At 37.0% G+C, this 17,241-nt stretch overlaps 1 protein-coding gene across 1 annotated transcript in view; it reads right to left on the reverse strand.

Annotated features, from left to right (window-relative positions):
• Positions 1-17,241, reverse strand: part of STAG1 (STAG1 cohesin complex component) — a 425,011-nt gene that overhangs the window by 65,711 nt on the left and 342,059 nt on the right. Inside the window, exons 15-16 of the mRNA XM_060011307.1 lie at positions 11,075-11,192; positions 1,796-1,899 (exon numbers count right to left, since the gene is read on the reverse strand). Coding sequence (XP_059867290.1) covers positions 1,796-1,899; positions 11,075-11,192 — 222 coding nt within the window. The remainder of the gene's footprint in view (positions 1-1,795; positions 1,900-11,074; positions 11,193-17,241) is intronic.

Consider the following 17,241-nt stretch of genomic DNA (forward strand, 5'->3'; position numbering starts at 1 on the left):
GAAGGTGTCACGTAGGATTTTCATAGCTATACATTTGGTGACTTTAAGTTGAAGCCAATGCTCATTCGCTATTCTGAAAGCCCTAGGGCCCTTAGAAATATGCTCAATCTACTCTGCCTGTTCTCTATCAGTGGCACAACAAAGTCTGGGTGACAGCACATCTGTTTACAACATGGTTTAGTGAATATTTTAAGCCCACTGCTGAGACCTACTGCTCAAAGAAAAGATTCCCTTCAAAATATGACTGCTCACTGACAAAGCATCTGGTCACCCAAGAGCTCTGATGGAGGTGCACTATGAGAATAATGTTTTCATGCCTCCTAACACAATATCCATTTTGCAGCCCATTGATCAAGGAGTAATTCTGACTTTCAAGTTTCATTAGTAAAGAAAGAGATTTTGTAAGGCTACAGCTGCCATGGATAGTGATTCCTCTGATGGATCTGTGCAAAGTCCACTGAAAACTTTCTGGAAAGGATTCAGCGTCCTAGATGACACTAAGAATATTCATGATTCAAGGAGAAAAGGTAAAAATATCGACATTAACAGGAATTTGGCAGAAGTTGATTCCAATCCTCATGAATGACTTTGAGGGGTTCAAGATTTCAGCGGAGGAAGGAACTGCAGATGTGGTGAAAATAGAAAGAGAATTAGAATTCAATGCAGAGACTGAATATGTGATAAATCTCATGACAAAAACTTTAACAGATGAGGAGTTGCTTCTTATGGAGGAGCAAAGAAAGTGGTTTCTAGAGATGTAATCTACTCATGGTGAAAATGCCGTGATGATTGTTGAAATGACAACAAAGGATTTAGAATATTACATGAACTTAGTTGATAAAGAAGTGGCAGAGTTTGAAAGGTCTGACTCCAATTTTGAAAGAAGTTCTACTGTGGGTCAAATGCTATCAAACAGCATTGCATGCTACATAGAAATTGTTTGTGAAAGGAAAAGTCCATCAATGAGGCAAACCTCATTTTTGTCTTATTTTAAGAAACTGCTACCAGCAAAAAGATTGCAACTCGCTGAAGGCTCGGATGACAGCATTTTTTTTTAGCAATAAACTAGTTTTAAATTAAGGTATGCACATTGTTTTTCTAGGCATAAGGCATTGAGCACTTAATAGACTACTGTACAGTGTAAACACAACTTTTTATGCATCAAGAAACCAAAAAATTCATGTGACTAGCTTTATTGCAATATTTGCTTTATTATAATGGTCTGGAACGGAACCTACAATATCTCCAAGATATGCCCATAAATGCTTCTCAATTTGTTGTTTTATCTCTGGCTAATTTCCAGAGCCCTGATATGGGTTTTGATAGTTTTTCCAGTTTTACACTTTTTTTTTTTTTGGCAGAGAGGAATTGCCTACCTTTTCACACTACCAGAGCCAGTCTTTCCATCACGATTATCTCAATTCATCTTAAATAGCAATAACACCTGCATTATTAGCCCCATACTACAGGTAAGGAAATTAGCAAAGAAAATAGTCAACTGTCCAAAGATTACATAGATGTTAAGTGGAAGAGCCTCCAAAACTAGGCAGTTTGCCTTCAGAGCCTTTCTGTACCTTTAACAAGTATGAATGTGAAAATTCGTAAGATACTAGACTAGAAGCAGGCACAGGTGCTATAGAAGCATGGATGCAAAGAATCTATTTTGGTACCTGAGTAGACAGAATATAAGATGAACTACCACAGCATATATCATTTACAAAAAATATTCAAATATTTAAGACAGTTAATTACATTAAAAGCTTTCTTTTTTTTGTAGATTTCTAATATAACTTACTCTCTTGCCGGTACCCCTTCCCACTGGAGGATGTGCCTCAGCAGCTTGACGAATCGTACAAACCATTAGCTCTATAAGAGCACTCTCCTGACGGTCAGACATTGCTAAAGTGAAACAAAACACATTAGTATGAGTAGGTAGTTTTACAATAGCCATGTATCAAAACTGAGCACAATTATAAAAAACTGTAGTCTATTACTTAAAGACTAAAGTTCTATTCTTTGTCCTTTCCTTGTTTTAAGAATAATATGTGCTTGTCGTAAGTCAAACAAGAAAGAGATATACAAAGTAAAAAAGACAATAAACTCTGGTTTCTTCTAATACTTGGTCTCTTGTAATATACTTCTGAATTAGGCAATGCCAAAATTTTCCTTCTGTATCACTTCAAAGCTCATATATCTTTCTTTTACTTTTAGCAAAAAAAGAACATGCTATATCTTTTCAAAAAATTAATAGATTTTGAATATCTTTCAAGTCACATGACATGTACAAATAATTATGTTAAATAATTACAAGTTATTACATAATTTGTGTTCCACAATTTATTCAGCCTTCTCCTATTAACATGCAAATTTCCCCCAAATTTTTGTCACATTTACAAACAATGCAGTAATAAATATCATAAGTACACATGTATTTATGTAACTGATACTTTTATTTCTATAGAATAAATTTCAAGAGAGGGAGCAATGACTCAAAAGTTAAAATCTTGGTACTGACAAATCAAAAAGGTTACTTACTGCAATCCACACCTCCAACTGCAATGATGAGAATGTTTGGTTCCTCATATCCCTGCCAGCACTTGATGTTACAAGTCCCTTTAATGTTTGCCAATCCAATGATTGAAAATGGTATGTTATTTTGCTCCTGCCTAACTACTAAGTAGTGGAGTGTATTTTCTTGTTTATTAGTTTAAAATTTTTTGGAGATTTTTAATGTTTATTCTCTGCTAATTTTTCTATTGTTATTCACCTTTCTTGGATTCTTCTTTTTTTACATTTATTTATTTATTTATTTTTGACTGCGTTGGGTCTTTGTTGCTGTGCGTGGGCTTTCTCTAGTTGCGGCAAGTGGGGGCTACTCTTCGTTGCAGTGCACAGGCTTCTCGTTGCAGTGGCTTCTCTTGTTGCGGAGCACGGGCTCTAGGCGCACGGGCCTCAATAGTTGTGGCATGCAGGCTCAGTAGCTGTGGCTCATGGGCTCTAGAGCGCACGCTCAGTAGTTGTGGTGCATGGGCTCTAGAGCGCAGGCTCAGTAGTTGTGGTGCATGGGCTTAGTTGCTCCGTGGCATGTGGGATCTTAACGGACCAGGGATTGAACTAATGTCTCCTGCACTGGCAGGTGGATTCTTAACCACTGCATCACCAGGGAAGTCCCTAACTTTGTCTTAAATGATGCAAATATTTTCTCCCAGTTTGTTCTTTTGTTTTTAGACTCTTCATGGTATCTTTTGTCAGAAATTCTTAACTTCTACAAAGTCATATCTGTATTTATTTTTTTACGGCTTTCAGATTTCTCTTTTCTTTCCAGTTTTTTTGAGAGATAACTGACATACAATACAATATAGGTTTAAGTTGTACAGCATAATGATTTAACTTATATATATCGTGACATGATTATCCCAGTAAGCTTAGTTAACATCTATCATCTCATACTGATTAAAAAAAAAGGCTTCTGGGTTTCTTGTATTGCTTTCAAAGATCTCCTTTCTCCTAGAGATTATAGAAATATATTTTCTTCTCTCTCTGTCTCCATCTGTTGCTTGCTTTTACATCTTTAATCTGTCTGAAATTTATTTCTGCTGATAGTATCAAGTATGGGTCTGTTTATTCCCACCAGATGAGCAGTCAATTATGCCTCTACCATTATTAAATAAAACCAGCTTTCCCTGGTTTATTTGAAATGTCACCTTTAAACATGTTTTAGGTGCTTATATATACTTAGATCTATTTCTGGATTTTTTATTTAGTTTCACTAATCTATTTTTCTATTGCAAGGACACACTGTTTTGATTATAACAGCTTTATAATGTTATAATATACCTTAATGTGTAACTTAATTCAACTAATTTGAATATTTAGTTGAACAAATTTCCCTTATCTAGTCCTTTTCCTAAAAAATTTCTATAAAGCTAGTAGCAAACAATTAAATATTTTCTATGTGTAAGGCACGGTTATAAGTGATTTATATGTATTTATTTGTTTTATCCTCAAAACAATTCCAAGAGCTAGGAATTAATATCTTCACACTTTGAAGATTGGGAAAATGAGCCACGGAGAGGTTAAATAACTTTTCAAAGCACTCAGTAGTAGAGCCAAGATATGAACCCAGGTAGTCTGACTCCAAGGTCTATGCTCTTAAGCACTATGCTATACCACCTTTTTAAAATAAGCTTGAAATTCTACATTAACTTTTATTTTTTAATTTTATTAGAGTATAGTTGATTTGCAATGTTGTGTTAGTTTCAGGTGTACAGCAAAGTGAATCTGTTATACATATACATATATGCACTCTTTTTCAGATTCTTTTCCCATATAGGCCATTACAGAGTACTGAGTAGAGTTCCCTGTGCTATATAGTAGGTCCTTGTTAGTTATCTATTTTATATATAGTAGAGTGTATATGTCAATCCCAATCTTCCAATTTATCCCTCCCCCACCCACCCCACTGGTAACCATAAGTTTGTTTTCTATGTCTGTGACTCTTTTTCTGTTTTGTAGATAAGTTCATTTGTACCCTTTTTTTTAGATTCCACATATAAGCAATATCATATGATATTTGTCTTTCTCTGTCTGACTTACTTCACTCAGTCTATTTAATACCCGTTTTTTTAAAAATAAATTTATTTATTTTCTTTTTGGCTGCGTTAGGTCTTCGTTGCTGCACACAGGCTTTCTCTAGTTGCAGCAAGCGGGGGCTACTCTTAGTTGAGGTGTGTGGGCTTCTCGTTGCAGAGCATGGGCTCTGGGCACACAGGCTTCAGTAGCTGTGGCACGCAGGCTCAGTAGTTGTGGCTCACGGGCTCTAGAGAGCAGGCTTAGTAGTTGTGGTGCACGGACTTAGTTGCTCCACAGCATGTGGGATCTTCCTGGACCGGGGCTCAAATCCGTGTCACCTGCATTGGCAGGCGGATTCTTAACCACTGTGCCACCAGGGAAGTCCCAGTCTATATAAACTTTAAAATCATTTTGCTTAGTTCCTTCTCTCACCTCCCAGAACTCTCTCAAACCTACTGGAATTTGAACTGGTATTTTTAAGAAAATTATACATTACACTGGGAAGAACTGACATTTTAATAATCTTTTCAGCCAGGAACATGATATAGCTCTTCATTTATGATATCTTATTTGACATTATTTAATGAAACATTATGATTTTATTCACACTGATTCTGTACTTTTCTTGTTGAATTCATTCCTATGTATTTTTAAAGATACATTTTTGAGACTAATTTGAATAGTTTAATTTTATCTTTCTGTCTCCCTCTCTCCTTCCTCTCTGTTTTCTCTGTATACTTATTTATGTTAAAGACCAATTTAAAAAAAAAGACCAATAGATGTGGGGATTATAGAACTAGGCATAAATTAAAAGAAAAAAATATTAAGCTTTAGAAATTGAGAAGTTTGTACTGATTATTTCAAAATAAACTGCGACAACAGCAATGAAAAGGCAAACAAAGGCATAACATCTTATCCCTTATTCTGTACCAAAATCATCCTAAGCAGGAATATATATGTACATCTTAATTCAATCATTTTTTGTTTCACATTTTAATTGTGATAGAAAAAGCACATGAACTTTAGCTTGTCTTAGGAAAACCACAAGAAACAGCTTCAGCTTTCCATTTATACTCCCTGATCCAATAAAACAATCAAGTTTCTATTTTATGATTCTAGAATTTCATATTTTTTTCAATTTGGCTGGGGATAGAGGAATGACAAGATTGTCTATGAACTAAATGCATTTTCTATTATTTATGAAAAAAAATCTAGTTCTATGGAAAGTGAGGAGAGAAAAACTTACCTAGTATAGAAACATTCCACTATTATATACTAAAATCCATACATTAGTGTTGAAGAAAAACTCAACCTTATACAGTGTCCAATGCCATCAATTTTATTAGTTTATAATTTGAAACCATCCATTCAGATATGGTAAACTCAAAACATTTGAAATTTAACTGAAATCTCTTTGGGGATAAAACAGCAAAATCAAATAATAAAATTGAAAACAAAGCAAGCTTTAAGCCACACACAAGAGCCAAACAGCCACAATGATAGAAAGGAAAGGGTGGCTGTTCGCACTATGAATTACCAAATACCTACACAACTTTCTAAGTCTGCAGAAACCTCTTTACACATCATCCCCATTTTCTCATTATTGATTTCAGTCTTATCACCCTGAACTCTGGATTTTCTCCTTAATATCACTGAAAAGAAACACTAAAAAGTCACCAACAACCTAAATCTTCACTTAAAGCTGATGGTCTTTGCATAGTCCTTTTTCTCCTCTGCAATACGTGATATTATTAACCATAGCTCTCTTGAACACCCTCTTTACTGGGCCTTCTATAGTGTACAATGAACTCTTACTATCCTTTTTATATAGCTTGCTCTCACTCTTTCTTGCTCTTCCTGCTTTGTCCCCTTCCTATCCACAATCTTTAAAACTCACCATGGGCTTTTTCTTTCTATAATCTATTTTTATCTTTTACATTTTTATCATATCCCATAGAAACCACTCCAAACCATGTTGACAAAAAGCATTTTTTTTAATACGAATTTGATCACATCCCTCCCCTGTTTAAAATCCTTCAGTGGCTCCCTATTACACTTAGAATGAACTAAATAAATCCACTTATGATTATGGACTTAAATGTTCTACATCATCAGGCCTCTGCCTCTATCTCATCTAGTGCCACTGGCCCACTGTGCTCAAGCTACTGCAGCTCCTGGAATATAACAATATCATTCATGCTTCAGATACTCTGCAATTGCTATTTCCTCTATCTAGGCAGCTCTTTTTTTGACACTTCCCCTGGCTAGCCCCCATATCCTTTAGATTCTTGGCTCACAGGTGGCCTCCTTAGAGAGATCTTCCTTTTGGAATTCAATCTAAAGATGGACCCCTTCTTACTGTTATTATCCATCACAGATACTTACTAACTTTTGAAATTATTCTGACCATTTAGTTTTGGTCTGCCTTCGTCACTTGAATGTAAGTTCCATATGGGCAGTGAGCTGACCTTGTTTAAGACTGCACCCTCAGTGCTTAGTATAACAGCACATAGAAGGTGGTCAATAAATATTTTAAAATTATGAGTGAATTAATGATTCCCTACTTGAAGAATTCCACTTATATACATTACTTCACCCATCAACTGGATCACAGAATTCTAGCATTAGAAATGATCACAGGGCTTCCCTGGTGGCACAGTGGTTAAGAATCTGCCTGCCAATGCAGGGGACACGGGTTCGAACCCTGGTCCAGGAAGATCCCACACGCCGCACAGCAACTAAGCCCATGTGCCACAACTACTGAGCCTGCATTCTAGAGCCCGCGTGCCACAACTACCGAAGCCCACGTGCCTAGAGCCCGTGCTTCGCAACAAAGAGAAGCCACCGCAATGAGAAGCCTGTGCACTGCAATGATGAGTAGCCCCCGCTCGCCACAACTAGAGAAAGCCCATGTGCAGAAACGAAAACCCAACACAGCCAAAGATAAATAAATAAAAATAAATATATTTAACAAAAAAGAAATCATTAGCTTTCATTGCAAGCTATCAAATGTTTCAAAAACTGTTTAAAAAAAAAAAGAAATGATCACATAAGTTTATCTAATCAAAGAGCCTTCTTTATAAATGAAGAAGCTAAGACCCAGAGAAGTTAAATGACTCAGTTACGGCCCTGTTTTTGCCTGATTATTTGTTACCCAGACCTTCACATTACACTAAAAATTTATCCAGCAGTTTGATTTTGCTGCAGAATACACATACACCCCCAAAAAACCCTGTCCCTTAAAAACACTGCAAGGCAGTCTTACAGCAGCTGTGATTTATTATTATTTTTCTTTTCCATCATGGTTTATTACAGGATATTGAATATAGTTCCCTGTGCTACACAATGGGACCTTGTTGTTTATCCATTCTAATATATAATAGTTTGCATCTGCTAGTCCCAAACTCCCAATCCAACCCCCTCCCCCGACCAGCAACCACAAGTCTATTCTCTGTGTCTGTGACTCCACTTCTGTTTTGTAGATAAGTTCATGTGTGTCATATTTTAGATTCCACATATAATATCATATGGTATTTGTTTTTCTCTTTCTGACTTACTTCACTTAGTATAATAATCTTTAGGTCCATCCATGTAGCTGCGAATGGAATTAAGTCATTCTTTTTTATGGCTGAGTGGTACACTGTATATATGTACCACATCTTTTTTATCCATTCATCTGTTGATGGACATTTAGGTTGTTTCCATGTCTTGGCTACTGTAAATAGTGCTGCTGTGAACACAGGGGTGCATGTATCTTTTCGAGTGATAGTTTTGTTCTGATACATAGCAGTTGTAATTTAAATTGCTATTGGTAGTCTTTGACAATGTGTCTGTTTTCCCAAATTTTAGTCCTATATTTGCAACTGCTAACTAGACTTTCATCCACTGGAATATCTATCACACTTCACTTATGTAAAGTATAACTAAATTTCTGATTAGTCTTAAGGAAATAAGTAAATCACTAATGGCATTTTGTTATCATAAAATATAGCAAAATAGTAGCTCAGAATATTGATTTGGATACCATTCCATACCAGAGCTTATATGTGGCACAGCAAACATATGGACAAATGTATGAAAAAAAGTTGAATCATGATTTCAAAACGGTCCTGGACTTGTTACACATAAATTCTCCAGCCTTGCCTTCCCAGATTCAATCATACCCTAAAACTGTGGTTGACTTAAAATTTTTTCCCCATTTTACAACTCACTTTTCTAGCTAAAATCAAACCAACCAAACCAAGCCAAACCAAACGAAACCAAACCTAACCAATCTCTTGACTGAAAGTTAAACCCAATGTCAACTAAACTTAAATCACAAAGAAAACCTAATAATACATAGTTATTTTAAGAAGGTAGATCCAGGGCTTCCCTGGTGGCGCAGTGGTTGAGAGTCCGCCTGCCAATGCAGGGGACACGGGTTCGTGCCCCGGTCCGGGAAGATCCCACATGCCACGGAGTGGCTGGGCCCGTGAGCCATGGCTGCTGAGCCTGCGCGTCCGGAGCCTGTGCTCCGCAATGGGCAAGGCCACAACAGTGAGAGGCTCGCATACGGCAAAAAAAAAAAAAGAAGGAAGGTAGATCCATCTAGAACACCTTGATGACTGACAGAGTAATTACTATTTTCTGACTGACACATCTTATTTAAATGAGAGTAAAAAGTTAACAATACCAAATCATAGCACCTTGGCTCTTCTTCCCGTAATTTATTATGTCCCCTGCTTCCCTTCTCCTTGGATATAACCTTATAGAGCATACTTGACAAAAAGAAAAATGGCCTGGGATCATAAATAAGAAGCTCTAGCCTACTCTGATAATTTGCTGATTCTATGGCCACAAGCAAGGAAGGAAAATGGATGAAATGTACTATTAAAAACTATGCCAAGCGTTTTGCTCAAGTGTTGACTGGGCTGTAGTGATTAGAAAGGAAATTGATTTTACTAGATAAAATATTAAGATTAGTTAGAAATAGATTTATGAGGTCAGGGAACTTAGCAGGAACATGTATGAGCAAAATAAAGACAATGTAGAATGTATGTTCATGTTCCTCTGATCACTTCAAAAGTGAAAGGAATCCGGAGTACAGGTGAGAGTTTGACCTAGTGAGCAGAAGGTCCTGTCAACTTAATAATAGACCTGTCTTCTTACCAAAGATATGGAGGGAAAAAAACACATGCAAATATAGTAGATAATAATCAGAGGTGGGGTCAAATATACTATAATAAATTCTACCTTGAAAGAAGGTCTGGGAAATTTTGGGGAAGGATTTGTGTTACAGATTAAGAATGAGGGGAAAAAAAAAAAAGAATGAGGTTGTGAGGCAAATATCTTGAATTTAAAAGCAGCAATTTCAGCCAGTTTACTGGAGTGTATTTGGGTACGATGCATAGCTATTGTTTCTCTCACTGAATTTGGTCAAAGCCAGAGCAGATAATACCAATTAGCATCACTGCTTGGAAAGAACACTGGGGGATGGTCATTAAACTGTTTAGGTAATCTACTGCAGGTGATGGCTCATTCCGCTCTTATATCCCAGAGGGTTGAACTACATAGAAAAGCAGGGGAAACAGAATAGGGAATCAATAGTATACTATTTTATTTAATCCTCACAACAACTATATAAGGTAAATAAGAAAAAGAATCCTTATATTATAAAGAAAAGGAAGCTAAGGAGCAGAAAAAATGAGGACATAAGTCACAAAGGACAGAGTTAGAAATCTGAATCTGTTTCTTTTGATTCTAAAGTCCATGTTTAGTTCATTACAAGCCTCACTTACATCAAGGTATCATCTACATTTTAGGACTCTGTATGGATTAAATAGTAGTTCTTTAAACTACTGTTGTGGGCTAGATTGAAAAACAAGCTATACAGAGGAAAAAGCATTGCTAGTTTTAAGGAGCTAATATTCATATAATCTTTTAGAATATAAATGCTTTATTAAGTATCCATTTTGCTGTTCATGTTATTACACAAAGTGTAATGTAAGATGCATACTTCAGAAATTATCAATATAGTAATTATTTCTCCCTATTTCTTGAATAGCTAGGTAAGTGACTTTATTTTTCATTTCTTTATTTTAATTTTTAAAAAGATATAACAAAAGAGGGGATGATTATGGTCTAATTAAATCATTGTATGTGAAAGGTTAAGTACACATACATAGCAAAAAGATTCTGCATGTGCCTTTTTTTTTTTTTACATTAAGTGTGTCAGTACTTTGTGTCTCAAATCAGCACAAAGAAAACTTTTTTGAATGCTACATAACATTTACAGGATTTTAAAAACTTGTGTGGCATGAATGGTAGTAGTCCTAATACAGAAAGATGTTATACACCATTGAGACATCCTTGCTTGTTATAGGAAACAAACTGTTCTCTTTGCAAAAAAAGACACACAGTACGCTTGCATATACTCATTTGTAAGAAGTGATCTATACAGGGTGGTATGATAATTAATGCAAACCCAAAACAATATGTAAATCAACTTATCGAAATACTATACCTTCCTCTCCTTGAACAGGTTCTTCTAATAACAATTCTGTCATACATTCCCAGTCTTTCAATAGTTCTTGAGAGCTCTCCCACAAACTGTCCACCAAGTAGGCAGCATGTTCGTGTAACTAAAAATAACAAATCAAATGTGATTGAAGAACATTTAATGAAGAAACTAGTAATAATATATTGAGTTGTTAAGCCATTTTCTTCATAATTAAAACTGCTTGGTCACAATGTTTCCAAGAGCCACTCAGAGAACTATGTATATATATATACATACATACATACATACAAACACATTTGCATTCCACTGTTGATAATGGGGATGCAATATATAGACTTAATCATTTAAAAACAGTAGTAAGGTTAAGAATCTCCTAGTTCAATGAAATCATATATTGATAAAGGAACTGAGAGTACAACTAGTTAACAATTTTCCTGAAGTTATAAGCTGGATTTAGGGTACTTTTCATTATTCTTTATTTGTCTTTCTCTACAACGATTTTTTTTTTTTAAGAAAATGAATTACTTTCTCTCAGAATTCCATTTGACACTTTGGTACCAGCCTTACTTACTTTTTATCTCTGTTATTTGGTTAAGGTCAAAATGTACGTTACTCCATCTCTCTGTTTTTCCACTCTCATTTCCACTTAACAAATTCCCCATCTCACCTCACCTCCACTTTTTGCTGCTCATTACTCTTGACAATTTTCTTTGGAACCCATGTTCCCACAATAAACAACACTCTCAAGTTCCTCAACAAACATTTCAGATGGAACGCTTTACCATCTGTCAGTCATTGAACTGTGAAGAATATTAATTACTTTAGTAAAGTTCTTTAGAAAAGGTAAGTAGAAGTGTTGGCCATGTTCTGGTTTCTGCTACTTACAATTAACTTCTCTACCCTTGCATAAAAGTTCTACCACCTCTGAGTCTCATGACAACCAGCTAAACCACTTTCAAACTTTACATTGCAACCTGTTCACTGGCTGTTAAAATAATTTAATGTATTGAGACCAAAGTTTCAAAGAAATGAAACGGAGAGGATATGTATAGAAGATATAATCCACCAAAAATATAATTGTGAACTTTTTTATACCTATTCTAAAAATGAGTGTATAGCACACAGAATGTTAAGTACTATTTCATATTTCAGTTATATGTTCTTGTATTTGTGAGAGAAAATGGTTTTTGTATCATGAGGAGTGGCCTGAAAATGTGTGAAAGTCACCTTGGTAGACCTACTGATTATCTACTGATATCTTAGCACATTTGGCACGTGAGTTGCTTTTCTTCCTCATTCCTAATTCTACCATTATTCTTAACTTCTATGAAAATTTTGATGATCTATTTAAAGCTCTGCCTCATTTGACCTCTTGAATTCTATACTTCATTTCCACTGCATTTCAAATCTCACATTCTGGCTTCTGAAATGCCTCAGGAAAACTACGTACACACGCGTACACACACAACACCCCACCGTTTCCCAATGTTTTTTGTCAAAGCCAGAGTAGATAATATTGATTAAATCGCATCTCTGCTTAAGGAAGAAGATGGACAAACGTTTGCAGCCAGGTCTATTCAAACTTTCTAAACCACACATCCTAGGAAAATATCCCTAGACCATAAGTAACATCATTCCAACAGTGACAGGCACAAGTAGTGCACAACCTGGTGTCAAAAATGAAAATTAACAGCAGAAAACAGAAAAACCAATAGTTTCAAAAAAATAGGCTATTAAGCCTATGCTGAAATGGAGTTATTATTTAGTGGGTACAGAGTTTCAATGTAGGAAAACTTTGAAAAAGTTCTGGAGATCAATGGCAGTGACAGCTGCACATCCATGTGAATGTACTTAATGCCAATGAAGAGTACACTTAATAATAGTTAAAATGGTAAATTCTGTTATTTCACCAAAAATTAAAAAAAAACTATACTGAATAAACTTGCTTTTATGCCTGATATACTTAAATATGTCTGTAGAATAGGTATAAAAAAGTTCACAATAATATTTTTGGTGGATTATACCTTCTATACATATCCTCTCTGTCCCTCTTAATGCTTTTGGTCCTCAATTCTGGTTTATCTTATATGATATTGTCCTTTCAGCTTTTTGTAAGCCTTTGTTAACTACATCCAGCATTTATCCAGTTTGTTTACTTCCTGTGTTAAATTTTTGATTAAGGTGTGTTTGTAAACATTTTAATTTCTTTATTTCAACCCTAAATGACAATCTGCTTTTTTAATAAAGCATGTTAGTCTCTTTACATTTATTGAGATTACAGATGTTGGCATCTGCTTCCCTGTGCTTTCCTGATGACATTTTCTTTTTTTTTTAAGCTGGGCTTCCTGCAGAGTTTTATTTTCTAACTTATATTTTCTCCATCACCAAGATCACCAAAAATAATTTTCAGACATCTGCCTTAAGCTTCACAGCCATATTATTTAGGCTTAGTTCTAATTTTTTTCAGATTTATTTGCTCACCAATATTTCTTATATTCCTTACTTTCCTTTTATTGCATGCAGTTTTCATTTTGCTAGAAAACACCCTCAAGTAATACCCTGCATATAGGGTACATAGGTAGTAAACATTTTAATTGCCTTTCCTTTGATTAGTTCCTCTCCTCCATTCTCTCTGTTTTCTTTACAGAGTTTCTACTAGATAATATAATAAACTTTCTTAATCTGTACTCCTTGTCTCTTAATTTCTCTCTCATACCCTCCCGTCGCAGAGCACAGGCTCCGGACGCGCAGGCTCAGCAGCCATGGCCCACGGGCCCAGCCACTCTGTGGCATGCAGGGCATGCGGGATCCTCCCGGACCGGGGCACAAACCTCTGTCCCCTGCATCGGCAGGTGGACTCCCAACCACTGCACCACCAGGGAAGCCCTCTCTCTCATACTTTTCATTTCTTTCCTCTTTTGCACTACTTCCTGCAAAATTCCCAATCTTTGGTTATGTCTATTCATGTCATTTAATAATCCACCTCTCACCTACATTTTGGAATTCATGTTTTTAATTTCTAAGAAGTCTCTTCCTCTTTCATAATTGCTTCTTCTTATATTTGGGGGCATTAATCAAAAATTTTTATCAGGGGCTTCCCTGGTGGCGCAGTAGTTAAGAATCTGCCTGCCAATGCAGGGGACACGGGTTCAAGCCCTGGTCTGGGAAGATCCCACATGCCGCAGAGCAACTAAGCCCACGCACCACAACTACTGAGCCTACGCTCTAGAGCAGCGAGCCACAACTACTTAGTCTGCGTGACACAACTACTCAAGCCTGTGCGCCTAGAGCCTGTGCTCCACAACAAGAAGCCCATGCACCGCAATGAAGAGTAGGCCCTGCTCGCTGCAACTAGAGAAAGCCTGCACGCAGCAACGAACACCCAACTCAGCCAAAAATAGTAAATAAATAAAAAACAGATACCTAAAATACCTAAAATTAAAAAAAAAAAAATTCATCAGTATGTTGGCCTTGCGCTTCTTTTTCATGATATTGATTTTTTTCAAGTTTCAGTGTTTCTTGGTTGCCAGTACATATATATTAATGAGTCCAGACTCAAGAATACTGGTAGCTAGAATCCTTTTCTTGAATCTGGTTGCAATGTCCTGGCTTCCTTGGTTGTGTAGGAAAGTGGAAAAAGGGGATCTATAATCAGGTAGGCTTTTCCTCTAATTGTAGGTATGCACTTTGCATTTTGAATGCAGAAGTTCCCTCTCCCTACTGATGGCCATACATATCTGGGGTAGTTATGCACTACTTTGCTTCTCAGACCAGTGTCCACATCCCAAATGCCTGGACCAGCATTTCTGAAAAGAGGAATAAGCTCCTCTAAAGGGCAGACACTTAATTACTACTGACAGCTTACTCCTTTCACCAGCCTCTGTTGCTCTGATCTTTAATGTATTTCAGATTTCTACCAGAAAATCTCGAAAAAATTTTCCCTCTTTTCGTCTCCTGTGGGGGTATGGGTTACTTAACTGGAATTCACAGTCATTTACTTTACAGTTTCCACAAATTCTTCACTGTCCTGGTCAACTGCTGATATCTCATTCATTTTGACTTTTTTATCATGAGGTTTTCAGTTGTATGAGTTGCTGGCACAATTCAAGGCTTTAAGTTGTATAATTTCACTAGCATTGGCATTTTTAAGAATGACTTTTCTATGCCTTAAATCAAGGCATATTAAAATTTAACTCAAGAATGTTTTCATTGTTCTAGAAATTTTTTTTGTTTATATTCTCAATATAGATGCTAACTTCTTTGAGCATTACCTCTTCCTGACTGTAAGGCGGTGGCTTAATAGAATGCTTTCTGTTAACACTAATAACCACTTGCTTCAAACTCAATGTGTATACCAGCAGGACATGATAATGTGTTGGCCTATTTTCTGATTAAGAGTTTCAAATTCACCAGTATGAGTGACAACAATCAGTATAACACGCTCTGTCAGGAACTGGCTTGATATAATATTTATGAGACAGTCTTCCTGTCTTGGGGCATGTGTGATGGCCACATAACTTGCTACTCTCAAATCTCTACAAGAAAAGATCGATGTCTGAGAAAAAAAATTTTTAACGTGGCCAATAGGGTAAAAGGTTACAATCGCCTTTCAGACATTTCATACCAAGGACCTTCTATTGGTAGCAAAAGGTGAAGCTATAAGAAGGAAGGCCTTGAAGCATTCTTGATGGCTATAAAAAAAAACCTGGGATTCAAAAGGATCTGGAGGGCTTCCTTGGTGGCACAGTGGCTAAGAATCCACCTGCCAAGCTCTTTGGTGGGGCTAATGGTGGACCTTGGGAGGGCTCACGCCAAAGAGTACTTCTCAGAATTTCTGCTGCCGGTTCTTTGTCCACATGGTGAGCCACAGCTGCCCCCTGCCTCTGCAGGAGATGTTCCAACACTAGCCACCCAGTTTCCAGATATAGGCAGATCAATGGACTGACTCAGCCTGACCTCCTGGCACATCCCCCTGGGGGTCTGTGCCATTGGTCAGCACTTTGCTCTGAAGGAGGTGGGCTCACCATCAGTCTAGGTGTGTGTAGTGGAAATCAGGACAACCATCCTGCCACAGGTACATGTACCTGCCACAGGTACATGCCAGGTACATGTGGCTGACGGGGCCTTGGTGCTCCGGCCGGGTGTCAGGCCTGAGTCTCTGAGGTGGGAGAGCCAAGTTCAGGACACTGGACCACCAGAGACCTCCCGGCCCCTTGTAATATCAATCGGCAAGAGCTCTCCAAGAGATTTCCGTCTCAATGTGAAGACCCAACTCCACTCAAGGACCAGCAAGCTCCAGTGCTGGACACCCCATGCCAAACAACTAGCAAGAAAGGAACACAACACCATCCATTAGCAGAGAAGCTGCCTAAAGTCATAATAAGTTCAGATACCCAAAAACACACCAAGGGACGTGGTCTTGCCCACCAGAAAGACAAGATCCAGCCTCATCCACTAGAACACAGGCACTACTCCCCTCCACCAGGAAACCTACACAACCCACTGAACCAACCTTACCCATTGGGGGCAGACACCAAAAACAACAGGAATTATCAACATGCAGCCTGTGAAAAGGAGACCCCAAACACAGTAAGTTAAGTAAAATGAGAAAGAAATACGCAGCAGATGAAGGAGCAAAGTAAAAACGAACCAGTCCAAAAAAATGAAGAGGAAACAGGCAGCCTACCTGAAAAAGAATTCAGAGTAATGATAGTAAAGATTATCCAAAATCTTGGAAATAGAATGGAGAAAATACAAGAAACGTTTAACAAGGACCTAGAAGAACTAAAGAGCAAACAAACAATGATGAGTAACAAAATAAATGAAATTAAAAATTCTCAAGAAGGAATCAACAGCAGAATAACTGAGGTAGAAGAACGGATAAGTGACCTGGAAGATAAAATAGTGGAAATAACTAATGCAGAGCAGAATAAAGAAAAAAGAATGAAAAGAATTGAAGACAGTCTCAGAGACCTTTGGGACAACATTAAACGCACCAATATTCGAATTACACGGGTCCCAGAAGAAGAAGAGAAAAACAAAGGGACTGAGAAAATATTTGAAGAGATTATACTGGAAAAATTCCCTAAGATGGGAATGGAAATAGTTAAGTCCAGGAAGCACAGAGAGTCCCATACAGGATAAATTTAAGGAGGAACACGCCAAGACAT

Source organism: Delphinus delphis, chromosome 4 (assembly GCF_949987515.2).
Source record: "Delphinus delphis chromosome 4, mDelDel1.2, whole genome shotgun sequence".
NCBI classification, from domain to species: Eukaryota; Metazoa; Chordata; class Mammalia; order Artiodactyla; family Delphinidae; genus Delphinus; species Delphinus delphis.